General features: G+C 31.6%; 1 protein-coding gene across 1 annotated transcript in view; it reads left to right on the top strand.

Annotated features, from left to right (window-relative positions):
* The window catches only part of LOC111619072 (succinyl-CoA:3-ketoacid coenzyme A transferase 1, mitochondrial-like), a 160,486-nt gene that overhangs the window by 109,182 nt on the left and 40,321 nt on the right, over positions 1 to 10,983 (top strand). The window contains exon 13 of the mRNA XM_023360719.1: positions 8,837 to 8,938. Coding sequence (XP_023216487.1) covers positions 8,837 to 8,938 — 102 coding nt within the window. The remainder of the gene's footprint in view (positions 1 to 8,836; positions 8,939 to 10,983) is intronic.

Raw genomic sequence — 10,983 nt, 5'->3', positions numbered from 1 at the left:
ACTGTGAAATATTTGATCTGTTAATATATAGTATTAGTTTATATTATTTAATGAATAACTGTTGACGACAAATATTTTAAAACTTGGATTTAAAATTTTCTTTTCACTTGAACATTTTGTTGTTTTTCTTTTGTGTGGATATGAAGATGTTTTTAAAAATGTTTAATCCAAACAAATTTTTTTATACTCCTGGAAACTATTAAGTGATGAATAAAAATTGAATCAAATTCATTAGAATAGATTTATAAATGTTTAACATTCTGTAACCATATTATTAATTTGAATTATCAAATTTACTTATGTAAGTATATATACTTATTAATTTACATTAATTGTTTTATGTAGAAAATATATTTAAAATTTTGAGATATAAATTAGATATATTCTACTTTCCCAGCTGTTATATGTAGTACGATCCAAAAGTTCGGGGACTTGGCTTAAAATTCCTTACCTTAAAAAGTTTATATTGCCGATGCACAACCACCTTCAAAGTAATTACCTTGGGCAACGATACACTTTTGCCAGCGCTCATATAACTTCTGGAAGCCATTTTTTGAAACCTCCCGTAAGGCCTCCTGCGATGCTGCTCTCACCTCATCTGATGACACAGAACGGCATCCCTGCAAATGCTTTTTCATTGATGGAAACAAATAAAAATCACACGGGGCTAAGTCCGGTGAATAGGCGGGGTGTGGAAGCACATTAATTTGAGATTTGGCGAGAAACTGTGTGACCATTTGGGACCGATGTGCAGGTTGTTGTCATGCAGAAGGTACCAGTCTCCACTTCGCCAGATCTGCGGCCATTTACGATGAATGGATTCCCTCAAACAACATAAAATGTCTAGATAATTGAGAGACCAACTCAACATTTTCCTCATTCCGTGAAGTCAAAGGTCGGCCAGAGCATTCATCATCTGTGATGGATTCTCGGCCTTCTTTAAAATGCCGATGTCATTTGTACACCTTTGATTTCGCCATGGTATAATCACCATACACCTTTCTTAGCAATTTTAAAGTCTCCATAGGTGTTTTACCTGAACGTTGACAAAATTTAATGTTGCAGTGCTGTTCTTGAAACTTCATTTTTATTATGTCACAAAACAAAGGTAACTATCTCCGAAAAAAACAACAGCACTCGCGGTTTAATCATGTGACATGGGCGAAATCAATCTGAACACATAGGGGTGGTTTGATAGAATCCATTTCATACGCTGTAACTTTAAATACATGCTTTTGTTGTCATACATTACTGCAGTCCCTGAACTTTTGGATTGTACCACATATATGACAGAGGTATGGTGATTGGTCAAAAAATGATCCCCGAAAGGTTTTTACATTTTTGGATTTAGGACACCTTGAAACATTGAGAAATGCAAAAATATTTGGGAATAATTTCTGTATGTATTGATGTTTGTTTTGTGTGTGTAGGGGAGCATGATTTTGTTCATCCTTTTTGAAGCTTAATAACTCCTGTGCTTTTTGTCGAAAATTTCTGAAATTCTGCAGGGAGGTTTGTATATTAGGGGAATTGATGCTGTTAAATTTTAGTGGTTAAAGGTCAAGGAGGTTGGGAGATAATGGAGGTTGTGTGTTTCTCCAGTAGAGTTGGACTTAATGACAATTTTACTCATTAATATCATTTACAATTTTTTATAAAACTCATCCCTACCCTCAAAATTAAAGTTTTTTGCCATTTTATAATAGTTAAAAATATAAAAAGTTTCTAAAATAAAATATGATAACAGGTGGCACCACCAAAATTTTAAATGTTGCCAGGAAAGTTGAGCAACTCATTAGTGAGGTTGAGGCCAAAGTTTTAAACGTGAAAATGTGTACGTTGGACGTTCAGTGGAATCATGCTCGACATTCCAAACACCATCATCAAACTTCTAGGCTTACAGGAAAGCGGCACTGAACGTCCGACACACACTTCACGTTTAAAACTTCGGCCTCAACCTCACTATTGCTAGTTGTTTTTTGGATTGTATCTAAGTTTTACTGGAATTTTGCTGTTGGATGAAACTAGTCAGAAAATTAAGGAGTAAATATTTTATTTACTGTAACTTAGCAGTTAATGTGATTATTTATAAATAAAGCTGTCTTGGATACCAATAAAAATATTTTAACTGACCAAAACTGTAAATATCTACCTTTAACAATGGAGGAAGTTTAAAGAATGCTAACATTTTCAACCTGGTTAATGGCCCATCTTCAGGCATAGACAGTTGAAAGTGGAATTTTAACTAGATAAAACTGTTAGCATTTTTTAAACTTCACCACTCTTAAAAGTACATTGATTAATTTAGCTTAATAACTGCGATGGCTACTTCAACCCACTTAACTTTAGCTATTAAAGAAGATTTTATGAGGATTCATTTATTGGGCTGTAATTTGAAAAATTGTAGACCTATAAATTCCCACTGTCGTCTGTCCATCCTTAATCTTGAGAACAGAGTTAGATACATGAAAGTCAAGACCAGATATAGAAAGCTTAAGGGCATAAGGCCTCAATTAACTATATATGAACTTCCGATGCAAACTGGAAGTCATGTTATTTCAATTCAAAACTTTTCCCACGAAAGGAGTTAGATAGATGACTGGCACAACTCTAATGCTAACAGGAAAGTATGATGTACAGGGGCAAGACCTACTAATTTGAGGTGGAGAGCATATATTTATTTATTTTATTTCACAATGACTTACAGTGATGTCATAATGACAATAATGGATGACCCCCAAATAACAAACATATAACAATTCCAAAGAGTAAAATTAAATGCCTGTAAGATATAATAAGAACATTTGTGCAAATAACATGTAAATTAGTGAGTAGCTCATTTTTTACAGATGGATTTAAACCTGTGATGATCCAGAAAGTAAAATTCTTCAATAGTTGTAACTTTGATACCTGAAGAAGAAAGATTTAAGCATAATATTGAGATGAGTGTATGGGGAGTTGTATCTGAAGAATTAAAAGAAGGAACACGTATAAGAAGAAATTTAGAAGAGAGAAGACTGTTAAAATATTTGTAGGAATAAATTCAATCAAAATAATCAATACATTTATAAAAATCAGGGAGACCGAGGCAGACATGGGCTACCTCGGGAGAATCAGTTAGAGGAAGGTTTGCTAGTTTATTTAAGAGGTGGTAAACCTTAGCTAATTCTGTAAGAAATTTATTCAAAATGGAAGCAGGGCTGATGCCCAAATAGGTAGAGCATAATCTATTAAGGTTTGTATATTAGTAAAAAAAAAAAGTGCCCGGAGTATACTTTTACTAGAAATTGCTTTGAAATTTCTCCACAACATGCCCCTATGGATTGAGATTTTTTTAGTTAATAGTTCTATATAATATTTGAAGGAAAGTCTTGAATCAAAAATGACACCAAGATCCTGGACAATATCAGCTACATCATAAGAATATGGTTATCAATATAAAAAGTATTGTGAAGATAATCTCTAAACAGACTATAAATCATTACTTTGGTTTTACTTGTATTAATTTATAAGTTTAGGGTCTTAAATGAAGCATTAAGATCATCATTTTCATGTTGCAACGAGTTATCGCAAGAATTAGTAAGTTTTATTTCATCAGCAAAAGCATTTACAAAAGAAGAGGTGATTCCAGAAAGGGATTTATTAACATAGGCTATAAACAGTTAATTACTAAGTATAGATTCCTGAGGGATGCCAATCAAAGGGGTAAAGTGTGTAAAGTGAAACTCTGAATTTGACAGGAATGATATAAGAAAAATTTTTAATCCAGATTAAAATTTTAATATCAATTTCAAATTCAAAAGCTAATTTATCCAATAGAGTACTAGGGACAATGGAGTCAAAAGCCTTAGCGATGTCAATATATATTACATACAGTAGAACCCCTCTAATCCGTCACCTTTGGGACTGGGGATATGGTCGGAATGCAAAAAAGGTCGGATTATCAGAAAAAAGTAAAATAAACAATCTTCCCCTTTGTCCAGTCTTTGTAGCACTGCTAATTTTTCATTTAATGAAAGAGTAAAGTGTTTATGTTTCACTCCTGAATGTTGAAAACACACACAAAACTGTACATGTACACACAATGTAAAACATATACTGTAACGAACACAGAAAAACGCCACGGACGGTGAGTCACCGACGAGTCGGGACAAGTTTCTCGACTCCAACCACGATCGGATTAACCGGAGTGACGGACTAGCTGAGGGCGGACTAGAGGGGTTCTACTGTAAGTGGAAGCTTAAACTCAAAATTCAATAAAATGTAGTGCTGTGTTTTGAGGAGGTTACTTGTCATGGAATGATGGTTTAAACCTGAATGTTGGACAGGATGTAAATGAGAAGTAATTTTAAATTAAATAAATTAAAAATATGGTTAAAAATTGCAGCCTGGCATTCTGATGATGTCACAATAAATATATGCTCATTAATAATAATTTTTTCAATATAAAAATATTACACATTTTGGAAATTTTTTCAATTATTTGTTATACATATATGTAATGGCAGATTCAGAAATCTTTAATGAGAGTACAGGAAGGAAACAATATATTTTTTATAAAATATTATCTGAGTGCACTCAGTTTTTCTCAGGAAAATGATATACTGTATTACAGTTAAAAATACACACATGTAAATAAAATGTGCATCTGTATTTGCCAGAAACTTTGGAGCTGAAAATTCAAATTAACACTCTCATAAAACATTATTGGTTATTATATGGAATTGTTTATGCACTACAGAAAAGAAAGTCAACAATAAAATCCAATTTTATATTAAAATTTGTCTTTATTAATCTGCTTCTGGCACATCCTATCCAATCTGGAATTGCCATTGTGAAAACAATGGGTAAGAAAATTTATTGTGATGCTAACTGAGTTTTTGAAATTAGAAATAAATTACTGCTAAAGAAAGGCAACACACATTATTATGCTTTAATTCCTATTTATGTTGTGTTAATATGGGTTATACTTTTTAAACTCAAATAACAGATTAGACAATCAAATTTAATTAGTCCAGCTTTACCATCAAAACATTAGCCTATCTGAATTTTATGTTTCATAGCACATCCATAGGTTCTTGGACAAAGCTGCCTATTCGTGTGAAAGGCCTAATGCGAACTAGACACTTTATATTTTATATCATAATTCTATCACAGTTTATAAGTAAGTAAACCCTACAAACATTTCAACATGGTTTTCAGCTCTCTTTTTTAGTCCATGCAGAAAAGAGACATTCCTCAAAAAGACATGTCACAAGCAGCAAATCAACATTAAATTGCTAATAAATCAATTACTTGCTGCTCAGCGATGATCAGTGAAAATGTAATTATGGTAATTTAAATGAGAAAAATAGAAAGACAAATTTTTTGCCAAAAATAGCCAATAGTCCCATAATTTTTCCCATCTCAAATTTCACAAAGTTTCTAATTGGGCAGGTTCTAGCCTAATCCAGCAACATTATTTAGTGTAGCCTTTTCTCAAAAGTTCTGTTCTCCTCTTTTTGAGTACTGGGACCAGAGTTTTTGTTTTCAATGTTTTCTTGTAGATCCCATCAAATCTACTGGTAGAATAATTACTTTACTTGGATACTACAAAAGCAATCACAAAAAAATGCTAAAAGTCTCTTTAACACCTTATTATGACTAACAGCTAGCTGGTAACAGATATTTATAAAGATTTATCTTGGGAGAGAAAAATCTGTAGATTGTAGAACATAAAAAAGTAATAACTGTAAATATTATTACAATTAATTTCACCTATGTAGAAACAAGTAGGATGAAATGGAAGAAATGAAATTTTTTCTATGATTATTACTTTATAGTTTCCTGATTTTTATAGTTTCAGTGGTGCTGAATCCAAATCTGGCAACAGAATTGGCCTAACACCTACCACTTTTGAGAGAAATGACGTTATTGAAGGAAAATATTTTCTGTTCAAAATATCGTATTTATTGGCTACACACATTGCTAATTGGCCAATTAGATACAAATAAATTCATGTTAATTATTCCTTTTTTCATAATTCTATAGATTTAAAAAGTGAAACACTTAATGACATGTTTTCTTCCTTTTATATTATTATTCTGAAGTCTCTTACTGTAGAGTCCAACAGTAATCTGCTAACATGTTCTCATCCACCTTCCGCTTTATCACTTTTCTATTGGAGAAAGAGTCTGATGGATCCTTTTTCCATGTTCGTCATAACAGCTCGTAGGTTGGTGATAAAAAATCTAAATGGGAATGAAGGAATTGCATTTTGAATGACAAATTGCAACCCAGTATTGGTAGGACATTATCAACTTCTCCACAGTTTCTTCATAGTTGTTAGCTTGTACAGTATATTCCTCAAAAAATTCTTGCTTACATTTTCAAATTCATCCCAGATTGTCCTTTCAACTGTGTTAAGTTTTTACTTGAAACTAGAATCCTTCAAAAGCTGTCTTACTTGGGGACCAGCAAATATTCCCTCCTTTACTTTCACATCTCTCAGATATAAAAACTTTTGCTTCAGGTAATGTCCATACCTTTCACAAAGTTTTTCATCAAACTGAGCTTGATAAGAAGAGGTAAGAGGATTTTAGTTTCTCCACCAGAGCAGGAAAAGCAATATTATTTGACCTTGTACAATTGAGCCACTTTTGCCACAAAGTGACCAGTTTTTGCTCAACTGTCCCTTTTATATAAAAATACAGTAGAATTTAGTGTATCCTCTTTGAAGACCTGTTAGCATTGCAACAACTTTGAGGTCAGTACACACATTCCACTTATGCTCATTGTATTTTATCTTGTCCAGCATTATTACCTTCATGTTGTAAGTTTCTTTCATATGAACAGTATGAGCAACCAGAATGGATGGATGTTTGTTGCCATTGTGCCTCAAAACATATTTAAGACTGAACTTTGATGAGTCAATAAAGAGTGTCACTTCTCAGGATCCTGTGGAAGCTGAAGCTCCTCCAATAAATGCAGTGTATCATTGCAAAAATCAAGATTGTCCTCCATTGAAAAAATTTTGCATTTCCTGATTCTCTTTTTTTATAACAGGACACCTTAACTTCTTTCTCCAAAAGTTTCTACTGCTGGAGAGACATGATGGTTTTATATTTTATTCAAATAACAGTTACAGAAAGTTTGTCTAAAAGAAACATTTGTGCAAGAACAGTGTTATTTGGTATCTTAAGTACTGGGCTTGGATGTCACGCCAACAGTTATCTCAATCAAAACTTCTTCCAAAACTTCAGACTATGAGGCGTTAAATATAATTAAAAATATTTTAATCTTGTTATTAAAAAATGGCTAATATTGTTAATGTTTAAATTTAAATGTATGGTTCAAATTCTCTATTCGATTTTGAATTGCCTGAAGACGACGTGCATATTTACGTCGAAAGCGCTCGCAAGATTAAAATATTTTTAATTATTTTTATTTGGTATCATTTTCACTTCATGATATTTTATAAACTTTTCTAAATTTTTTATCACATGGGCATCAATTCATATGAGACAGAACAGACATATTCCTCCCCAATATTTTTGTATCAGCAAATTATCCCTTCTCAACCTATTTTTATTTTACACCATACTACAAAAATTAAAAGTAGAAACCAATATTGTATATAATAGATACACTTTATTTTGTATATCCACTCAAAACCTGACAATGGAAAATTTTTCTTATCCATTGTAATTGGCCCGTCCTTCCAATATTTAAACCGGTCAAACTCCATGCTCTAGCATATAGTATTTTTTCTGTTTTGAGCTATTTTTATGATCTGTTGATCTTGATTCACATGATATAATTATTAAAATATTTAGCTATATCTGAAAGGCTAAATTAATTATTCTTTCAATTAAAAATAACAAATATCCATCATACTTTTTAAAGATTTATAAGGTTATTTTACTTCAACGTTTTCACTGTTTTTTTAAATTTTTACAAATTATTTCATACCAAAATTTCTTCCATCTTTGGAAAAAATAAATAACTTAAGTTTATATTGCCAATAATACATGAACTAGAATATATTGTCCCACGTATTGCCAGTTTCTTTAAATTTATCTTAGTTTCACAACACTGGTGTCAGATTTAAATAAGTTATTGTGAACTCTTAACTTCAGTTTTCTTTTGTTTCACTTTTGAAGATGCATTTGTTTGTATTGCTCATGAAAAATGTTGTATATGTTGTACCATTCTATTCCCATATACATTTTTTTCTGTTTCAGGTCTTGCACTTTCAAATTTCTCTTTAATACAGTTTATTCTTTATTTTAAATAAAATTTAAGTTATATTTTACTTTAAAAGAACTTATCCTAACATTAATCAATATCACACCTTCCTTAAATCTTCCAGCAATACTTTATTAGAACAAATGTTTTTGGCCTAGTTTACAGGCCTGCTTCGGGTTCTATACTTCCAAACTGAACGGTTTACTGAGTATTCCTGGAGTAGATCCATAAAATGGGCCGAAAACATTGGTTCTAATAAAGTATGGCTGGAAAATATAAATGTGATATTGATTAATGTTGTATCTATAACTTGAACTTTCCAGATAACCCAGTATTTAATGAATTTGTTGAATTAAATAGAATCATTGCCCTAGTTTTAAATAATTTATTGTGCTGGTTTTTTTTTAAATACAGTATATAAAAATACAATAGGTAGAAGATTTGATAAAGATTTAAATTTAACAATATTTCATATTAATTTTTATATACTGTAAATATGTAAGTTATTAAAAATAAAATATTACTTTTTTATTGAAATGAATCTTTTGACAATAATATAGTAAAAGATATGTATTCATACTTCAAAATTTCTCATTTTTATTTTTAATAGGGAGTGTTTGAAGTTGATAAAGAGAAAGGTTTAACATTGGTTGAGATTGCAGATGGTGTAGAAATTCAAGATATAGTAAATAATACTGCATGTCAATTTTCAGTAAGGCTTTTTTAAATATATTAAGTATATGATTTATATTTAAGTCATTATGAATAAATTAATAATATACACTCTAACAATAAAATAAAAAGTCCATCTTAAACTGTTCTTAAAATCTTCAACTGTAGTATGCAAATATTTCTCAAGTAGACATGCAAACAATAACAGTTTCACCACCAATGAATGATCAGATCATATCAAATTCTACTGGAATTTTCCAAAACATGATCTGTATAAAAGTTATTAGATATTTGCTGTGACAATCTGTTCATGCTTATTTGTGTCAGATGATCACAGTTGCTGGTGATAGTCTCAAAGACGTATTCAAGCACCTTACCACCAATTAAATGATATGACTCCCTCTCTCATATAATCCCAAAGAATATACAGTGGAACCCCGTTAATGAACTTAATCCATTCCGCAACTCTGTTTGTTAACTGAATTGTTCATTAACCGAAGCAATTTTTCCCATAGAAATTAATGCAAATGCAATTAATCCGTTCTAGTCTCCGAAATTTTTGAGATTTTATTTGTAATATACAGTAATTTTCTTTGATGAAAATGTAGGAAAACGTAGTATCTATCATTACAGCAACAAACATGTAAACTTTGTTTAATAAAATAGCACTGTACATACCTTCATTTGTTGTAGTTGGTGGCAGAAAAGTGGAGATATATGAACCTTAATGCTTAGAAGGGGAATCCCCTCCAAAAAAATAACGGGTAGCACTTCTTCGGAAGATTCTTCGAGTCGAAGTCTCTTTCAGTAAAAAAAATCCACCAGTGGCTAAGTGGTCTTCGTACCTTAAACATGGGGAGTTCGTGGGTTCGCACCTTGCTCAGACGGGCTGGCCACGTAGAGTTTTCCAGGTTTTCTCCATGTTTGTAATGCCTAAATAGGGGCCAGTTTCCCTTAAAAACACCTCCCTGAAGGCATTTCCCCTAGGCAGATCGCCCAAGTGTTGCATTGCCATAACTTAACAAACAAACAAACTCTTTCTGTAAGGAAGAAGAAATTGATCTAAAGTTTGTCTTACTATTTTAATCAAAATTTTTCTCAAATGCGATAGCGCATTGTCGTTTATATTGCGTTGTTGTTTTCTATTGCCACTAAGACTTTTTTCTTTCTTGGATGCCATATTGATTAAATATATAAATCACAAAACCGAAAAAAGAAGTATAGCACAAACACTCGGAAAAGCAATGCTTAACTCACGCATGCCTAACGCCAACTAAAATTTGACACAAAATACCGTTATGTTCGTTATCCGAATTTTGTTCATTATTCGAGACAAAATTTTTGCAAAATAAAAGTTCGTTAAACGATTTGGTCATTAACCAGGACGTTCGTTAACCGAGGTTCCACTGTACCAGTATCCCAGTGGCGTAGTGAACCTAACTGGAGCCCGGCACACAACACTTTATTTGCGCCCCCTCCAGAAACACATATAGTTTGTCTTGGAGACCATTTTGGCACCCTTCTGCGAGTGGTGCCCTGTGCATGATACACCCCCTTGCACTCCCTCGCTTCACCACTGCAGTATCCAGAACGTACAGATAGTTGAATGAAGTGGATGCACAAGAGGGCATCCATGAATGCTGTCAAGTTTCCGGCAGGCTCAGGAAGACTACTGTAATTTGAAATTGGTACAGGAAAATTAATTGTAATTTGAATGAATTAGTAAACAGTTTTTTTATTTTTAAAAGGAAAATTTTTAATTATTTAATATTTTCAATACATAATTGGATTTCATCTTCAAAATACATCCTACTTTAAGAATTCTAAAACTGTATTACATATGAAATGTGAAATAGTTAATAATGTAAAGTTACCATCTCGATTGGTTAAAATATGTTTAAAACTTCTTAAGAAAATCACAAAAAAATAGAAAATAAAAAATTAATAGTTTATTTATCTACAAAATTTTTGAAATATAAACAAAGAAATAATATAGAATAAAAAATTTTAAAATTAAAAAATAAATAAATAAAAATTGAAAAGGTTAAAAATAATAATAAATTTAGAAAATATTTATAAAGTTTC

This window comes from Centruroides sculpturatus, unplaced genomic scaffold (assembly GCF_000671375.1).
Source record: "Centruroides sculpturatus isolate CEXI.00-Female unplaced genomic scaffold, Cexi_2.0 scaffold170, whole genome shotgun sequence".
In the NCBI taxonomy this organism is placed as follows: Eukaryota; Metazoa; Arthropoda; class Arachnida; order Scorpiones; family Buthidae; genus Centruroides; species Centruroides sculpturatus.
This window is presented reverse-complemented; position numbering and strand designations above follow the sequence as displayed.